The sequence below is a fragment of the Danio aesculapii genome, chromosome 8 (assembly GCF_903798145.1).
Source record: "Danio aesculapii chromosome 8, fDanAes4.1, whole genome shotgun sequence".
In the NCBI taxonomy this organism is placed as follows: Eukaryota; Metazoa; Chordata; class Actinopteri; order Cypriniformes; family Danionidae; genus Danio; species Danio aesculapii.
The window spans coordinates 6,322,617-6,340,116 of NC_079442.1; the positions used below are offsets into that span (position 1 = coordinate 6,322,617).

The 17,500-nt window shown below is 40.6% G+C and overlaps 1 protein-coding gene across 3 annotated transcripts in view; it reads right to left on the reverse strand.

The window, feature by feature from the left end:
* prdm16 (PR domain containing 16) overlaps window positions 1–17,500 on the reverse strand; it is a 233,466-nt gene that overhangs the window by 15,556 nt on the left and 200,410 nt on the right. For 2 of the 3 annotated variants that reach the window (XM_056463091.1, XM_056463092.1), the window contains 7 exons: window positions 15,863–16,016; window positions 12,769–14,272; window positions 12,521–12,608; window positions 10,795–10,964; window positions 10,498–10,575; window positions 4,274–4,443; window positions 3,783–3,954 (listed from right to left, as the gene is read on the reverse strand). In XM_056463091.1, the coding sequence (XP_056319066.1) occupies window positions 3,783–3,954; window positions 4,274–4,443; window positions 10,498–10,575; window positions 10,795–10,964; window positions 12,521–12,608; window positions 12,769–14,272; window positions 15,863–16,016 (2,336 nt within the window). The remainder of the gene's footprint in view (window positions 1–3,782; window positions 3,955–4,273; window positions 4,444–10,497; window positions 10,576–10,794; window positions 10,965–12,520; window positions 12,609–12,768; window positions 14,273–15,862; window positions 16,017–17,500) is intronic. The other variant, XM_056463090.1, reaches the window with a different exon arrangement.

The following is a 17,500-nucleotide window of genomic DNA, read 5'->3' on the forward strand; positions in this document are numbered from 1 at the left end:
AGCTCATGATGTCATTGCTTGTACCTCTCCAAAGTCGCTTTTCCTTCTGAAATGAACGTCTATGAAGGCAGACGGACGTCGAGGGCATCGGGGGGGAGGGGGTCGTGAGGTGGGTGGTTGAGGTGTAGACTTACCAAAAATGTTCAAAAAAAGAAACAAGAAGAACTGCTTGTTTCCCATTTTCCATCATGCTTAAATATCCCATAATCAAATTTGCCCTGGCCTGAGAGAAAGTCCATGCCACGTGGGAGACAGCAGCGGTCCTGCCACAGACCTGCACTTTGTCTCTCAGTCTAAACATGTCAGAGCGCTGTTTGCGTTAGCTTGAAGGAAAGGGGGGGGGTCCGTCAATGCAGCACACACAGATAAATGTCTCAGTCTGAGGGTCCCCTGATAGGGCTAAACCTGCAGCACCCTATAGACTGACAGTCAAACTTAGTCAGACCAGCCGCACACACTTCCAAACACCGTTTACCCAGCTGCGGGGAAACCCCCATCATGCCTCTCTCTCTATATGTCTGGAAGAACAGTCTTTTTCCACTGCTGTTCATTGAGGAAAAGAAGAGTACAGTACCTAAGGGTATAATATAAGTACAAATAAAAGGTATAAATAAAAGTACAAAACCTTTTCAAATGGTATATTTTTGTCCCAAGAAGGTTCACGTTTGTACTATAAATCTACAAAATAGAATCTAAGAATGTTTTCCCCAAGTTCAAGTGGGTTTCCTCCAGGTGCTCCAGTTTCCCCCACAGTCCAAAGACATGAGGTATAGGTGAATTGAATAAGCTCAATTGCCCGTAGTGTATGTGTGTGAATGTGAGAGTGTATGGGTGTTTCCCAGTATTGGGTTGCAGCTGGAAGGGCTGTGTAAAACATATGCTGGATAAGTTGGTGGTTGATTCCGCTGTGGCGATCCCTGATGAATAAAGGGACTAAGCCAAAGGAAAATGAAAGAATGAAATTGGCCGTAGTGTATGAATGTTTGTGAATGTGAGAGTGTATGGGTGATTCCCAGTACTGGCTAAAAGGGCATCAGCTGTGTAAAACATACAGTATGCTGTTTCTCTCAAAATTTCTTAACAGTAGAAAAAAAATTAACTGTTATCGGCTGAATTTTGTGTTGATCTGTGCTCCTTTTACATTGTTTTCAGAGTTTTGTAACGTGTTTCTATTACTCTACTTTGCATTTTACATCCAAAAATGAATTCTAATGGAAACTAAAGCAATAAAATTGATTTCGATAGCATAAAATGTCTAATTTTGACTCGTACTAGGTTAGGGCTAGAAAACTATAGTTGGCGGTTCATTCCACTGGCTAAGCCTCTGATTTATCAGAGGTCGCCACAAAGGAAAATGAATGAATGAAAACGTCTTCTTTGACTACCAATACACTGTAAAAACACTGGGTTCCATGCAATTCCTTCATGTTGTCCCAACACAAATCAATTAAGTTACCTTAAGTTAAGTGGACTGAACATAAAACAATTAAGTCATCCCAAAAAAACCCTCAAGAATTGTGTTTATTCAGCTTATTTTAAATAAGTAGTTTGAAAAAGCAGAAAATATATATAGATATATTTGAGTGTACTACATTTATTTTTTGCAATATGCTTATACTTTGAAAACAAATAGGTTGTTGATATTCTGGTTAACTGTATGGTGAGATAAAGCACTTTGGATGTTTTACAGTTGCTCAGATAATTGAGTTGTCTTCTGTCGCCCATCATTGACACAAATCTGCAAAAATGACTAATCGCATTTTATTTTCTATTTCAAGACTTTGCCACATTGTAGATGTGATCTTTCACCCTCTGAAGGGTACATATTGCTCAAAACTGCCCACTTCAAAGGGCTCTTCGAATTAAGGATTGCGAAGGGTACAATTGATGGACACTTCAGGCCCCATAATCCTTTGTGCAGAGAAGTTGTTTGGTGTTGCACAGCACATTCCATTTGAAAGTGCTCATCTCTACACTATCTGACAAAAGTTTTGTCGTTGATCCCAGTTGTAAGAGCAACAAATAATAACTTGACTTCTAGTTGATCATTTGGAAAAGTGGTAGAAGGTAGATTTATCAGATGAATTATCTGCTGAACTGCATCCCAATCATCACAAATACTGCAGAAGACCTACTGGAGCCTCCATGGACCCAAGATTCTCACAGAAATCAGTCAAGTTTGGTGAAGGAAACATCATGGTTTGGGGTTACACTCAGTATGGGGCGTGTAAGAGATCTGCAGAGTGGATGGCAACATCAACAGCCTGAGGTATCAAGACATTTGTGCTGCCCATTTCATTACAAACCACAGGAGAGGGCAAATTCTTCAGCAGGATTAGCGCTCCTTCTCATACTTCAGCCTACACATCAAAGTTCCTGAAGCTAAGAAGGTCAAGCTCTCCAGGATTGGCCAGTCCAGTCACCAGACATTAACATTATTGAGCATGTCTGGAGTAAGATGAAAGAGGAGGCGTTGAAGATGAAACCAAAGGATCTTGATGAGATGTATGGATGCAGTCCTCCTAGCTCATGGGAGTCAGACACAATATTCATTCTTTTTCCACTGCAGCATGACTTTATATTCTATACTGGACATCATTTCTGTTAAGTAACAAGACTTTTGTCTCAAAGTCAGACCTTACTGTCCTAATGAAATCATTAAAAATGAAGGCATGATCATATTTTATTTTGGTAAAATAAGCGTAATCTAGAGGCCTTTGCCTTTCATATAAGCCACTTCTGATACCAAATGATCAACTAGAAGTCAAGTTATTTGCTGTTCCTAAAACTTGGATAGGCGACAAGACTTTTGTCAATACCTTCAAAGCTATTGAAAACAAAAGATTAGCGCACAAGGATGAGCCCTTCCAAATGGAATTCAATGTATGTGTCTGCACACACCAAACATTTTCCCTGGAGAACTAGCTTACCAAACCTTCCATTTTGTTTGCTTCTAGTCTTTTCTTTATAGGAGAAACAAATGAGATATTACATGTTGTATGACTTCCTGCAGCGTTCAGAAGACAGAAGCAGAAATTAAAAGCAGAAAACCCACAATGACTGCAGACGAGCTTCAAAAGAGTGACAGAAAGCGAAAGAGAAACAGGCAATCGTCATGAAATGAGACGCATGAGCGCATTGGGGAGCGCTGCAGCTGCCTGTCCATTGGAAGCGGGTGTTTCTGTGAGGGCCATTTTGCAGGGAGACGAAACAGAGCACTTATTTGAATTACAGATATTAAAATGCCAGGCCTGCTTGTACGAGTCAGGACAGGACTATTGATCCCAGATGGCAGTGCGAGGGTTTTCGGCCCACGCCAGAGCTTTCAAGCGACGAGGTAGAGGCATCGGGACTATTACGCATATAAGAAAGAATTCATGCATGTATCTGTTCGTACGCATTTGTCTGGATGAATCAAACTCTGCAGCACCTAAACCAAATTCTGAAGTACCGTCAACCTGGCCACACACCGTCAAGCCTTGCTGATGGTTCGCGAATTTGGCAGTAATGAGCTTTTGTTTGGTGTTTTCATAAGGAGATGGAATGTGCTCCCTGATGTGTATCTGGCTGCGCTTAATGCAGAACAGAACTCAACAAGGTGAAATGACTCATTGAGATGTACCGACTACAGGCAAAGGCTTTAATGGGTGCAGAAGTACCGCAGTCTTCCACTAGAGGGCAGGCTTTAACTTCAAAACCAACACCGGTTTGTTGCCATAGCTTCAAAATATATTTAGTGCATGTGTGTGTGTGTGTGTTTGTGCAGGAGTGCAAGCTCGTACCTTTTCTCCGAGGAGCTACAAGCCTGGTTCAGCTCACTATTGGAGATGAAGTTCCTAATCTCTGAGAAATACGAGTCCTCCTTCTCATCCAAAAGTGCATGATTGTCAGACTCCGAGTTGGGGGAGGAAATATTTGTTCCTAAATTCGAGAGGATCCCAGACTGCTGACTCACTGTGATGTATAGATAGATAGATAGATAGACAGACAGACAGACAGACAGACGGACAGACAGACGGACGGACGGACGGACAGACAGACGGACAGATGGACAGATGGACAGATGGATAGATAAATAGATAGATAGATAGATAGATAGATAGATAGATAGATAGATAGATAGATAGATAGATAGATAGATAGACAGATAGACAGACAGACAGACAGACAGACAGACAGACAGACAGGCAGATAGATTGATTACTATTTTAGTACTAATTTAATCACATGCTTAAAAATGAGTGGAAAAAAGAATGAAGTGAAAGGGAATTACCTGGAATATTCTCATGTTCGTGTTTCTTTAGGTGGCGGTCCAGATTGGTCTGTTGACCGAAGCAGCGATTGCAGAGGTGGCACTTGAAAGGCTTTTCCTTGTTGTGAATGTTACGAACATGTCGCTGGAGGTTGGAGGAGATGCTGAATGAACGGTCACAGTATTTACATCTGCGAAGAAGAAAAACAACAACGGGACATTTCAGTTCATATGAAAACACACATTAAAAGCCAGAGGATACGATTAAACCAATGAATAATTCTAATGTATTACATATATAAGCTGTCGTTTCAGAAAAGAAATCTATAATAATCATAAATAGACAAAATATTTGGAAGACCACACAGGCTAAAGCAGAAAACTTTGGAGTTAAGAGTGTGTGATTTGATGATTTGTGATCATGGACGATTAAAATAACATGGTGGCGCAGTGGGTAGCACGATCGCCTCACAGCAAGAAGGTTGCAGGTTCGAGCTGTTTGGTGGAGTGGGTTTCCTCTGAGCGCTCAGGTTTCCTCCACAGTCCAAAGACATTTGGTATAGGTGAATTGACCATAGTGTACAGTATGTGTGTGAATGTAAGAGTGTATGGGTGTATGGGTATGAGTGTTTCCCAGTGTTGAGTTGTGGCTGGAAGGACATCCGCTGCATAAAACACATGCTGGAATAGTTGGCGGTTCATTCCACTGTGACAACCCGTGATGAATAAAGGGACTAAGCCGAAGGAAATTTAATAAATGAATAACCCCAATAGTTGCACACTCAGGACTTGTTCATGAAGACAAAAACACATTCGATTGATGTGCTTTAAAGTTGCAGGTTAAACATTTAATTTGCACGTGGCTGCGCACTTTTGCACACTATAAAGCCTGTCTGATAATGTCTCATTACAGGACTACATTATCTTTAATGTTCGTTCAAGCTAAAACTTTTGTTCAAGTCAAAACCACACAAGATTTAGATAGAAACACTTGATATGTCAAAAGTGAAAGTAAACAGTTAAGAGAAAACAAAAGCGTGACTCTAAATTAGATGTGTGCATGTCTTAAAGTGACAGTAGACTAAACACACTGGTGATTAGGGCTAATTCATCCAAATATTTTATTCATTCATTCATTTTCCTTCGACTTAGTCCCTTTATTCATCAGGGGTCACCACTGCGGAATAAACCACCAACTTATCCAGCATATGTTGTATGCAGCGGATGCCCTTCCAGCTGCAACCCAGTACTGGGAAACACGCATACACTCACATTCACACACATATATTTAGTTTATTCAATTCACATATAGGGCATGTCTTTGGATTGTAGGTTAGGAAATTTCCCAGAGGAAACCCACGTCAACACGGGGAGAACATGCAAACTCCACACAGAAATGCCAACTGGACCAGCAACCTTCTTGCTGTAAGCCAACAGTGATAACCACTGAGCCACCATTCCGCCTCCAAATATTTAAATTATGTCAAAATTTGACACTGATAATGTCCGAAATCTGTATTCATTTATTTATTGAAGATGTGTCCGCTGTTGGTCTAGCCACATTCTTCAAAAAAAACGTATGTTTAACAGAAAACTGAAACTCATCAGGTATAATACAACTTGAAAGTTAGTTAATGATGACAGAATTGACATTTTTTGGGTCAACCAAAATATAAAATGTTTGTTTTTTCATTCAGTTTCTTAAATGATACTGCTAAATACACCTATTGTACCTGAAATTACCAAGATCTTTGCCATTCTTTTATATATTTGAAACTAAATTACCTTGTAATACTTTGTTTTATAAAATAAAGATATAAGTTTGGCTGTTCTTCTGAGACAACTTGCAGAACAGTCAAATCAACATCCAGCATATGTTTTACGCAGTGGATGCCCTTCCGGCTGCAACCCAGTACTGGGAAACACCCATACACTCTTGCATTCACACACTACGGCCAATTTAGTTGATTCAATTCACCTATAGAGCAAGTGTTTGGACTCGGGATAAAACCGGAGCACCTGGAGGAAACCAACGCCAACATGGGAAGAACTCCACACAGATAGGCCAACTGACCCAGTCGGGACTCGAACCAGAGACCTTCTACCTGTAAGCCGACAGTGCTAAGCAATGAGGCACCCTAAAATGTACCTAAAATAAAATGTACTTCTTATTGTACCTTATTGTGATATTCCTGATTTTTATGCGATGTGCTCGCTTGTCATCACGGTTCAGCTTCAATCGCCGGCTCTCTATGACTAACTTGTTTGTGATGTCAGATCAGCCAGAATAGGCAGGAGAACATCAATTTAATGTGCTGATAAACAAACAGAGCAGCGCAGCAGTGTCAGGAGTTCGCCGGACAGTGCCTCCTTTGTTGGGTAGCTTAGACTCCCGCGGTCACTGCAAAGTTGACTTTCAGGGCTAATTGCTTTGGGAAAATCGCTCGTCATCAAGTGCTCAGAATCAAGATGCAGTCCCCTTTTCATGTTCCAGTTTATTTTGCGAACAAATGTGTGTGTGCGCTTCTGTACGAACCCATTTTCCAGACTTGGCACATCATGGTTCATAGAGAATGGTAAAATGCCAAGACAACGTCCCTCCCCCCTCCTCCCAAGTCTTTTCTACCCCCCATTTTGTTTATTTTCATTACTTGGTCCAGAGGGACTTTAAATTACTTCATCATCTCGATTCTTTTTTCCTCTGTAACAAGGACTGTACATGAAGCGTTACAATCCGAATGGGGTCTTTCAATGGTCAGAGCTAGTGGGCCAATTTCGCTGCGTAGAGTAGCTGATAGCATCTACAACAGGCAAATAACCTACTACAATGAAGCCTGAAGCCGGGTTGCTCTGATATTGACCTGACTCTGCCTTTTTCTGCTGAAAGTAAGATGGGGAGATCCTGATGATGTCTGCTATTTGTTAGGCTAAATTGTTTCTAAATGAGCTAATCAGGCGATTGTTGTGAAGGAGCCAAGCATGTAGCGCTCGTGTCCCACGGGATGCTCTCTATCTCGTTGAGTGTGTTCACAGGGCTCCATGGTAGATTTGGAGAACTCAAAGAGGGGTCTGATTCCACCTGACCTTTATTGTACGCTAAGGAAAACTTGTGTGAAACCGAGGTTAGAAAACCTAGTGCTAAAAAAAATACAACCAAAAATATTTTAGAAGGAATCAATTCAGATATCTGGGCGACATGGTGGCTCAGTGGTTAGCACTGTTGCCTCACAGCAAGAAGGTTGTTGGTTCGAGTTGCAGCTGGGCCAATTGGCATTTCTATGTGGAGTTTGCATGCTCTCCATGTGTTGGCATAGGTTTTCTCCGGGAAATTTCCTCCCTCACAGTCCAAAGACATGCGCTATAGGTGAATTGGATAAACTAAATTGGCCGTAGTGTATGTGTGTGAATGAGTGTGTTTGGGTGTTTCCCAGTACTGGGTTGCAGCTGGAAGGGTCTCTGCTGCGTAAAACATATGCTGGATAAGTTGGCGGTTCAATCGCTGTGGTAACCCCCTGATGAATAAAGGGACTAAGCCGAAGAAAAGATGTCTAGTTGTAGTATCTAATTTGTAGTTTCTTAAAGTGATCCCAAAAGTGACAATCAATGATTATTTACTCTTGTCATTCCAATCCCCTGAGACCTTCGTTTATCTTCTGAACACAAATTACAATATATTAGATGAAATCCAAGAGCTCTCTAATCTTCCATAGATAGCAATGATTCCAACTCGTTCAAAGTCCAGAAATATACCAAATAAACATCCTCAAAAGGGTGAATGTGCCGTCAATGGTTCAATCGTAATATTATCAAGCTACAAAAATACTTTTGTGCGCACATAAAACAAAAATAATGACTTTATTCAGCATCCTCAAAGCTGATTTATACCAGCGTAGCCTCCGTGCGGTCATATTGCCCCTACCGTGGCTGACACAGACGCTGAAGTGCACCTCTCAAAAAAAGTAACTACATGTCGCAACGACGCATAGCGCAAGCTCTGTGATTGGTCAGCCTGCTAGCTGTGACCAGTGTGGGCAGGACCGAGAGCCCGGGGAACGAGTTTTTACAAGTGTCGAGTCCCGTGAAGTAGCTCTAAATTAAATTCTGTTGTTTCGTGTTTACCTTATGATTAATGTTGTTGCACGTCTGCCGGTTCCCATGTCTGAATGAGCGAGTTTTAGCTACACATACATTAAGGAAGCGTTAAAAAACAACGACACAGAAGAACATAAAAACCTACCGCCGTAGCATTTTGGAAGTGTTATTGCAGAGGAACACAAACAGTATGCAGAAGTATAAATACATAACTACGCCATGGGTCATGCCGATCGCTCAACGCAGAAGTATAAATCAGCCTTCAGTGTCAGTATATTGCGCACAAGCACTTTGCACTGATGTATACCCGGGATGCCCACATGTGATACCCTCAGGTGTGTGTATCCCAGGTATACGTCAGCATATTAAGAGCACAGCACTCTTGGGAATGTGTGCCCTATACTGACAACTAAAGGGAAGAAACTGCTGAATAAAGTCGTTATTTTTGTTTTATGTGCGCACAAAAGTATTTTTGCAGTTTAATAATATTCCATTCAAACCACTAAAAGCATATAGTATGTTTTTAGGTTTTTTAAAGAATGTTACTCTCTATGGATATCTCTTGGAATTCATATGTAAATTTGTATTCTGAAGGTAAATAAAGGTCTCAAGCCTCATTCACTTCATTTCAACGGAGAGTGAGTAACTTACGTCTGCGCGAGCGACAGCGACTGTTGGCTACCAGGTGTCGAGTCGAGCAACGTAACAAATTTGAGAATCCTTTATCTTTCTGCAATTGAAGAGCGACTTTCTTAAGCGACAGCCAATAGGAGCAACAGTTGATCCTCTCTCAGCTCGCTCAGAGGCTGGTTGTATTCTCCGTGCTGTAGACCTACACAGACCTGCGTTTGCAGCAGATAGCCACCCAGAGCGTCAGGCAGCTACAAAGTCGCTGCTAGTGCGAATGAGGCATCAGGTGTTTGGATTGACAAGAGGATAAGAAGTCATTTTGGGGTGACCTATCACTTGAAGAAAAGGTGATTACTGCATGCTTGGCAAAAGTTGGTGCCATGATACTACAGTGTTCTTAGTTGTCGTCGATGTTAGAAAACCAATATGTGGTTGTTAAGATGTTCTGCTTATTTGCTATGGCATTGCAGGTTATCTGAATTGTTTCTAGATGTTTGCTTCTATGAAGTCTCTCTATTGATGTCTATGGAATTTTTCCTTGACCTATAAACCGCGAAGCAAATATCATAAAGTCTATTTGCTTAGAAATACAATAAGGCACCTCAGCAACCTGCAAAACTTTCATTGCATGAACAGGTTGCATGTCAAAGTTTATTACTTACGCTTAAGGTTTTGTTTAAATCCCTAACTATGAGTATGCTTGCTCTTGGAAGCACCACTATTAAGAGATTTTCTCTCATATTTGACTTTTCTTACTTGAATCTGCTCAAATTGTGAACTCTTAAGAAGCCTTTGGCAGTAAAAGTCTTTTTTTCTTTCACGTCTTAGTCAGCCCTGGGTCAAAATATCATTTAAAACTCTGAAAGCCCCCCGTCTCCAAAGTGCCCTCATCACCCTCATGGAAGACTTTCCACAGCTGGTTAGAAGCCAAATCAATGATAATTAAGCCGTTCTATAAACAGAGCATGGATGTCTCCAGGGTGCTATTACCAGCCAACATTGTCCAGAGCTTGCTTTACCTCCAAAACATCTGCACAGACAGAATCAATCTTCTTTCTTTTTTGATCGTGCTGCCTCTCATGTCTCATGTCTTTCATTGATTCCCTGTGATATTTCTCAGAATACATTGCTTGTATGGCAAGGTAATGTGCCAGAACATATCTCACATCCTGAGCACATAACTTAAAACTGCCACGTGTGTGTGTGTGTTTGTGTCTTCATGTACGCATGCAATCTATTTCTCATGTTTTGGAATATCAAAAAGTAGGTGAGACTTACTGTAAGTGGTGACAAAAGTTTTGGATTATAGTCTGATTTGGATTTTAGGCTATATTGTGTGTGTTGATGAGTATGTGGCCTCTAACCAAGTCAAAGTTATGCTATTCTAAAAGTTCAGTGTCAAACTATTTAAACAGATTTTGAATCCATTTCGCTTCAAAGGTAGAACGTTTAAGAACTTTAATACTGAATTTGTGGGTGTTTGTGTGTGTGCGCAAAAGAGTGAAGGTCTAAAAGTGGCTTACCTGTAGGGTTGTTCTCCTGTGTGTGTTCGTAAGTGCCTTGTAAGATTAGCTGACCTGGGAAAGATTTTCCCACAGTACCTGCAAAGCATGAAAAGTAGTCATTGATACAGTCATCTAGCATTGTTCCAGCTATCATATTCAGATAGTCAGGACACATTTAATGTACATTTTTGATAAGTATTAAAACATGCAGAGTACTGGTAACATCTCCATTATGTGTATATTAGTGTGGAATGTAACGCCATGGTAGAAATGCGTTAAGGATGTGTTTACTCTCGTTTCATGAGCAGCACTCACCTGCAGGTGTATCGCTCCTTGCCTTTGCGTAAGATAGCATCGGAAAGAGAGGGAGGCGGAGAGCGGAAGTTAAAAAGGTGGTGTGAGGAGTGCTGGAGGGAATTGGGAGCATCCAGTTTCAGAGCGCTAAAGCTTTCCAACTTCTCAGTCATGTTTTCCATCGCAGACACCTGAGGAGAGAACATGAGGCGAGTTCAGAGAGGAATACTCTGTGTTTGATGCACAGCTCAGGGGCTCATTTAATCAGAAACTTCTCACAGATTGATTCTGTTTGAGATTAGGGTCCATCTGGGATTGAGAAACTTTTTTGTGTTTGTTTAGGGCAGGTACATGAAGAACAAAACAACAGCGGTGGCGAAGAACTCTGACATAGAGCCTGGGAGCTTGCATCATAACCAGACAGGATGGAAAGCTGGAGGAAGTTATATATCAGAAGGTCGAGTCTTGATTGTGCTGTTCAAGAGTGACCTCCCTAACCTATGGCACGTTGGCAGCCACTCGAGCAGCCCCTCGGGAGCCCCCGGCTCCTACTTTGTTCCCAACAAATCTCTGAGAGAAGCGTCTGAATGAGCCATTCACCTCCGTGAGCGGTAACCATACAATGCAGTTTAAGATACCCCTCGCTGATAGTACTTCCCCGTTGCAGAACAAAGGCTTCGCTATGTGGCTCTATGGCCAAAAACAGCTTACATCCTTCCTACTTTAGGAATATGGATAGACAGAGACAGACAGTGTGTTTTCATTTATTTATGCATGTCTATGTATCACTGTGATTCTGTCTGTGTTTTAGTTTATAGCTAATGTTGTTTATGATAATGCTTTTACCTTTTAAAACTCTTGATCACATATGAGCTGTTGACTGCCTTAAAACTAATAAATAACCAACTTTACATACATGGATGTAGACATACAGTATAGACAGGCAGACATATAGACATAGATAAATAGATAGATAGATAGATAGATAGATAGATAGATAGATAGATAGATAGATAGATAGATAGATAGATAGATAGATAGATAGATAGATAGATAGATAGATAGATAGAGATAATCTTTATGAGGCAAAATATTGTACAAATAGATATGAATTAATAGGGGGTTGACAGAATGAAAAAGTGAGAGAAGGTTTGGATTTGGGGGAGGTAGGTGAGCATTGATGGAGGCCAGATTTACAGGTCAGATAAGACAGTTCCCAACAAGAGAGGCCATTCTATTACACACAAACACAGGAAGTCCCTGATCGACATGCAGACATTATCTAGGGAGCCAGAGCAAGAAAGAAATGCTAGGAAGTTGTTAGTGGTGGGACTCAACAGAGAACTTCTCAGAGACAATGGTCTACTCTGAAAGTATGTGGCATAATTTGTTTCAATTCAAAAGGCCATTATTAATAATATTTTCATTATTGTTGTCACCGTTCAAAGGTGGGAAAGGTTTTAAATACTAACACAAACAATGGGGGGTGTTGTTTTTCTAAGCAAAAGATAACGAATTTTGAATGCACAGCATGCAAGAGCAGGCAATACCTCTTTTGAGATTATCTTCATGATGAAAATAATCTAATGAAAATAAATACCATCAGAAATCCCATTTCCCAAGGAAGTCTTGAATCTAGGGCACCAGGAATGTGTTTTTAATGTCCCCTGTACTTGAATGCAATAATACAGAGCAGAATCTTTAACATGGTATGAGAACAAGTAAAACAAATGTATGGAAAGAATACCTGAGGATGGAAAAGTAGTGGCGTCGGTCTCAGGTACTTCTCCTTTAGAGCTCCTACTGGGTCTATTAACTTCCTCTTTTCCACCCTGCTGGACAACAACACCAAGGGTTACGTACGAACGAAGGTTGATTGCAAATACCAATACATTCTCAATATTTTATTTCATTTAATTATATCACTAGCTCTAATTTTGGATTGTGCTTATATTGTGTCTTACTGTATATTAAGACCTACTCGGGTTGAAATACCTGTAAATAGGGTCCATGAAGAATGGCGAGGGCTTGGCATAGTGGAGCGATGGCTGCTGCTGGGGAACAGGTGGCTGGGGGAGCGATGTATGCTGCTGAGGCATTTGGGGCTGGTGCAAGTTCTGAGTTAGTGCTGGGTGTTCATCTTTAGCTGCTTTGCAGTTTGTGCCATAGACATGATTCTTGCGCTGTTCATGTGTGCCACCATTGTGGCTGGCTCGGCTTCGACTGCCTATGCTGAGGTCCAAAGGTTGCTCCTCGCCAGGGGCCAAGAGAGCATTGGGTGGCAAGGCTGGCTTATTTGGGGGAGGAGGAAGAAGCTTTATCTCCTTGGGTTTGGTGGTTAGGTCAAACGGTGAATCTGCACCGGTGGCCGTATGTAATTTCTGTATGTGCTCACGAGGGGATTTAGGCTCAGGTTTGAAGAACATGCCAGGATTGAGTGCTCTGTCTGTGAACGGGTACAAGGAATGTGGGAAGTTGGGCAGAAACTGGAAAGGGAACATGGAATGGTAGTTTAAGGAGCCCATCTTCTTCTCCTGCAAACCCATGAAGCCTGGACCAAAATACTTTTCAGCAATGGAGGCAATGGCTTTAATGGAGTCAGTGGTGGCCCCGGAGGGTGGAAGTGCCTGCTCTTCTGGTGGTGGGAAAAAGGAATGCTGGGAGGAGAGGAAAGGACGCTCGCAAGGGAGGTTCCCTGAACTGGAGACAGATACCGAACTGCTGCTCACTTCATCCTGCTTGCTCTCCTGCGCTGGTTTCCTCCTACTCTTTTCTCGGTCACTCTCTGCCTCACTTTCTAGGTCAGAGCCAGACACCGTGCCAGTGGTGGTGTCTAGATCTGTGCCGCTGGATGTGTTAACATCTTCCAAGTCGCTACCATCGGACATGTCGTTCATCTTCACTTTATTCTTGTTTTCCGTAAATGATAAGTCCAGTTTGGACTCTCGATTCTCTTCCGACTGGCTGCTGAGACTACTCCCTATGTTGCCATTGCTGTTGTTCATGGACGAGGTGACAGAAAGAGCAGGAGCATCAAGATGGGGCAGTTTTCCATCTTGACTGTTATTAAGTGGGCTCTTGAGAAGTGAACTAGGAGGTAACAATGGTGGTCTAGGATATAGTGATGGGGGAAAGATCCCTGGAAATCCATGGGAAATGGCTGGGAATGCAGGTGGTCCTGGGGAAAAGGGTAAACCTGCATGATGTGGCCTGGATGGGAAGTAATCACCAAAGCCAAGTCCACTATGGTTCAAGCCAGGATGAGACTTGGACTTTCCTAAAATAGGACTGGATGTCATTGGTATGCCCGGTGTAAATATGCCTCCGGGATTATAATGGTTCTTTCCCTCGCAAAAGCGCCGGTGCTTGTTGAGGGAGGAGGTAGTGCTGAACATTTGCCCACAGTCTTTACACTTGATCTGGGTGCGGCAGTCTGCATGCATCCGTTTGTGACGGCACAGGTTAGAGAACTGGGTATACGATTTGTGACACACCTCACCTGGGAGAACACACATGACTGATTAATTCTATTAACATACTGTTTTAATTTGGTAGCAGTGATAATTCAGCAGCTGATTAGATCAACCAATAAACTCTGCATGCTGTTTATTATGATCAACAATCATGACACTGTCTACATCGGGGTGGTCAACCCTGCTCCTGGAGGGGACCTTCCTGAAGAGTTTAGGTCCAACCCTTATCAAACACACCTGAAAAAGCTAATCAAGGTGTTCAGGATTACTTGGCTGTAATCTGAAATCGCCCTTTACACCCTCATCCACTATTCCCTACTATAGTCCATTTAAAGGAGTAAATGAAAGCAAGTAAGTGTATTCGAGCACCATCGATTGTTCTTTAGTAGTTGATAAATCCCTCAGATGAATTACATTCTTGTTCAGACCCTTGTTTCGAGTTTTGTATAAAAATATCAATTTAACAATTAAATTGTAATCTATTTAGAAACTTCCACCGACAGGATTCGGCTGTGGATTCCATCTTGTCGTTAGATTTGGAAATTCATTTAGGATGGGAACTTTCACATTGTATTATGGATATTCTCCAGCCATTAAGTGTACAATGATTGTACACTCATTGCAGTGCATTGTGGGATTGATTGAGTGCATTTCAGATTGTCCCCTATGGTTTAGGACAGGGGTGCCCAACCTCGATCCTGGAAGGCCAATGTCCTGCATTGTTTAGCTCCAACTTGCCTCAACACACCTGCCTGGAAGTTTCTAGTATACCTAGATAAAGCTTGATTAGCTGGTTCAGGTGTGTTTAATTGTGGTTGAAGCTAAATTCTGCAGGACACCGGCCCTCCAGGATCGGGGTTGGGCACCTCTGGTTAGGACATCACCACAAATGGCTTCTTCCTCAAAGAGTATACTGTTTAAGGGTATAGGGGACAATTTAGAATTCAGCGCTTGAGTATTGCAGACATTATGGAGCAGGGTTGGAACTGTAGACCTCTAGAAGCAGGGTTGTCTACCTTGGTGTACATTGAACTCTACGGTGTTTTGAACGCAAGATTATAAATGGCTACATATGGTAATGCTACATGGTAAAAATATGATAAATTAGCACATTAATAACTCATCAACTAGGTTTTTCATTAATAGTAGAGCTATTTCATACAAATACATGTACACTGATAGAGCATACATGCATTTGGACATCGGACGGTAACACACAGTAAATTGTGAAGCCAAGCAATAAATAAATAAATTAAAATAAATCATAAAGATGGTGTTTTCTCAGCATTGGTAGGAGGGCAGCTACGATATGGCAAAGACATTTACCTCTAAACATTAATTCTGGCCATTTACAAGCCAAATGGGCCCTCGAAAGAAAATTGCACAGTTACCAAAAAAAGAAGATAGGTAAAATGGAGTAATTAAGAGAGCGAAAAAGAAGGCACAAAAGAAAAGCGCAACAAATGTAGAACAAAACAAAGAATGGCTCTAGAATTTCATTTAGTTTCTCTGACCTATAAAACAACAGCTGTCACAATCTTGGGGTGGAGCTAGCCGGGAGGTCTTTGGACACTGGTAATTGTATCTGAGGCTTAGACAAGACTGCTCAGACTTACAGCTGAAAGGCTTGACACTGCTGTGTATGTGCTTGTGCTGCTTGAGGCCCGAGGAGGTGGCAAAGGTCTTGCCACACTCAGGGCAGGTGTGGGCTCGGGCACCGACATGCTGAGAGCGGATGTGGCGTTGGAGGTTGCTGGGGTCTGTGAACACCTGAAGAAGATGGAGCCAGGTATAAACACTTTATACAAATTATACAAATGTGAAGGCAACCCACACTGACAAAAATGATTTATTGGAGTTACTAAAAATATTTAAGGTAAGTGGTTGCAAACATTTTATATGGGCTGAATTTGAACAAATAAATTAAAAATGTTCAAATTCATTTGTTTGTTTAAATTCAGCCCAAATAAAATGTTTGCAACTGCTTAACTTAATAAAAAATTGCAAATCCAATGAATAATTTTTTTTTCAGTGCAGACAAAACAATAAATTTAAGACTTTTTAAGACATCAAATTTTAGACTCATAATTTTTCAAATGGTCCAGATGGAAAAGATTTTGATTTGCCCTATCAAAAAGAATTATTATAATACATTTAATGCATCATTATACATTTAATAATGCAATTATTTATATATATATATATATATATATATATATATATATATATATATATATATATATATATATATATATATATATATATATATAAACATTGTAGATATTTCTAAGCAAAATATTTTAAATATTGTGCAAAAACAAGCAAGCTTGACTTGTATCCATTCACTTTTTTTTTTCCAACAAACTTTCTTTAAAATAAAAAAATGAACAAATGTTTTAAAAGTAAAAAAAAAAAAAAAGCTATAATAAACTAAATATTTACAACAATCGGTCCAGGGGTGTGTTAAAAAAAAACAAAAACGACATAACTGGCTGAACTATCATAGTACGATACATCGTTTGGGAAAAGAACGATGTAGTGAGGAGTGTAGTTTCTCTGTCTCAGGTCCATCGTTTGAACCACGTAATTGTAACATAAAACGTCCATAATGACACCATACAAGTTTTCGACGCAATATGCAAATGTTCGTTAGATTGATGGATTTGGGAAACGCCCAACAATTTGAACTATGCTTGTAACGACGGAACTTGCGACCTTATTTGGCTAACCATGGTTTTCGGAAATGCCCTCTAGGTCAGTTTCCCCAGCAGTAAATACATGGAGCACTTTTAAACAAATGTTATTGTACTGAAAGTAATTATACCATTATGGTAAACAGAGTTTAAAAAGACCTTTTTGAATAAAAAGTTTAAAGTTTTATTAAGATGGATTGTTGATGATTGGCCAGACTGAGTAGCAATACATGAACAAATATTAAGACCTGTTTAAAATGATTTAAGACCAACAATACAATATTGTAAATTCAAGACTTCTTTAAGGCCTAAAAATTTGATTTTGAGATTTAAGACATTTTAACACCTTTTCAGACCCTGCTTACAACCTGCAGATGAAATACAGCTTTAGAAAGCTGTCTTATTCTAATAAAAAAATGAACAATTATTTTTATAATTTAATTTATTAATCAAAATACCACATGGACAAAATGTAGTCATAATATAGTTGGGTTATTAAAGGTATAGCGAAAATTTTCTCACAATTTTCACTCAAAATAAGCTACAAATAACACAATATTA